The 2,106-nt window shown below is 38.1% G+C and overlaps 1 protein-coding gene across 1 annotated transcript; it reads right to left on the bottom strand.

The window, feature by feature from the left end:
• Nucleotides 1-619, bottom strand: LOC115767319 (centrin-1-like). Its single transcript, XM_030711560.1, has one exon. It carries the CDS (start codon nucleotides 557-559, stop codon nucleotides 257-259), a length of 303 nt encoding a protein of 100 aa, XP_030567420.1. The 5' UTR covers nucleotides 560-619; the 3' UTR covers nucleotides 1-256.
• Nucleotides 620-2,106: the final 1,487 nt, after the last annotated feature.

The raw sequence follows: 2,106 nt of genomic DNA, 5'->3' as shown, positions 1-2,106 counted from the left end.
TTTTCTTTTACTCTTCAATATAAGACATAATTTGTTTTTGTTTGTTTTTTCTTCATTTTCAGCTCGTGTTTTCGAAAGTATTTAGTTGCGAACAGGAATATAACACAATCCATCACTTGGCGTAAAGTTCTTTTCATAAATTTCAATAACATATGTCTGCCATATATATGGGGCATAATTGCATAACAGGAATAAACGATAACTATTTGGGAAGAGCCTAACTCTTAACTAAATAACAATTTCTTTTGAATTCGAACTATGAACCATTGGGACCATCGACTCCGTCGCCCTTCGGCTGTTTGCACACATCGCATAGCTTCTCCTCGGGCGTCAGATTCCATAGCAATGCTGCACAGAACTTGGCACAGTCCATTTTGCCCGTTCCATCGGTGTCCACGGCGTCAATCATGCGCTGCACATCCTCCTCGCTGTTCTCATAGCCAAATACGCGCATCATTCCGCGCAGCTCGCTGGCGGTCAGGAGTCCACTTCCGTCCACGTCCAATATGGCAAATGTATTGCACATTTCCGCCTTCTTGGCTTTGCTCAACTTGTCCATTTGGTAGGTTGTTCTTTTATTTTTTTTTCGTTTTTTTTTTTTTTTTTTTTTTTGTATTTTTCCTTTTTTTTTTGAATCAAATAATCTCTCACGCAAAACAAAATTTTATATAAATTACCGAAAAATATATATATATATTTATTATTTTACTGTTGTGTCTGTTGTCGATCTGTTCCGTTTGTAAGAAATATATTGACTGGCCCAGTTACCTAGACTTCGGCCTACGAGGCTACGAGTACCTCGACGCCTACTGGGCTGCTCTACCGAATCGAATTACATTAATTTTTCTTAATTATTTATCAACTCAACATTCTTAGCTCAAGCTAACTTTTGTTGATGGTCGAAGATTCAATTCAAACCTGCAGAGCTTACAACAAGTTGCAGCTCGAACCAATGTCTAGGGTTCGACTCTCCACATCTATGAGTCCTGGGCTCAATCTCTGATTCTCCCAATTCCTCACATAATCAAATATAATTACTATATCTAAATTTAAGTTATCAAAAATTTTCGCATTTTTCCAAAACATTTTCAAATATCAAAAAGAAAAAAATTGCCCTACTCTGCGATTCTCACAATTTCAAGTAGGCTCTACAAATGTATTTATATCAAACGTAGACCATATTTGGTTCGTAATCCTTGCTACATTTTATTATGATGTTTATGTTTGTCTGGTTCTATCATACTAATAGATGGTAATCAAATAAGTTTTGGGTAAGTGCCTACTTATACAGGCATACATGTAGACAAAACTAATAATATAAATATGTGTGTTTCACAGAGCGATTAAGACCTGGCTAGGGTTCATCTGCTAGTATATTCATTTTTATACCCTTTTGTAAAAAGGGTATAATGCACTTGTGCAAATGTATGTAACAGGCAGAAGGAAGCATCTCCGACCCCATAAAGTATAAATATTCTTGATCAGCATCAACAGCCGAGTCGATCTAGCCATGTCCGTTTTTCTGTCCGTCCATCCGTCTGTCCGTCCGATTAGCATCGAAAATAGTTTTCACAGATCAAGTATTTTCCCATTTTATAGCCAACGTCACCCCCCCCCCCCCCCCCCCCTCCCTCCCTCTCCCACTAGTCCGACCAGCACTGGGTGTTGGTAGGGGAATGTTCAGGGTATTCCATAGTCGGGCACCCGACTAGAGCCGTGTTGATTGTAATATTTGCTTGCGGCCCTAATTAAGAAAATAAACAATTATATGAATAATAGCAACTAATATATTAAAACTGGGCTATTATTGGAAAAAATATAAGGCTATAAGAACTATCTACAGAGACCTCCCGCTAGATTCAGCGAAAGCTGTTAAATTGAAAAGTTAAATGATAAACGATAAATGATGATGAATGCGAAAAGCATTCGAAACTTTTCACTGACAGAACTGTTCCCAGTACTTAACATAGATTAACTAACGTATACTTAATAAGCCGCCTGTCGAGCAACATCCTGCTGACGTGATTAGTCACAGTGATTCGATATAGTCAGCTGGGATGCTGTGATATACGAGTGTGCTATTCGAAAAGGAAACGGAGAAAAGAA

Source organism: Drosophila novamexicana, unplaced genomic scaffold, assembly GCF_003285875.2.
Source record: "Drosophila novamexicana strain 15010-1031.04,08,12 unplaced genomic scaffold, DnovRS2.1 tig00001361-arrow-arrow-pilon, whole genome shotgun sequence".
NCBI lineage: Eukaryota > Metazoa > Arthropoda > Insecta > Diptera > Drosophilidae > Drosophila > Drosophila novamexicana.
The sequence above is the reverse complement of the archived record's forward strand: the minus strand, read 5'-3'. Positions and strand labels throughout refer to the sequence as shown.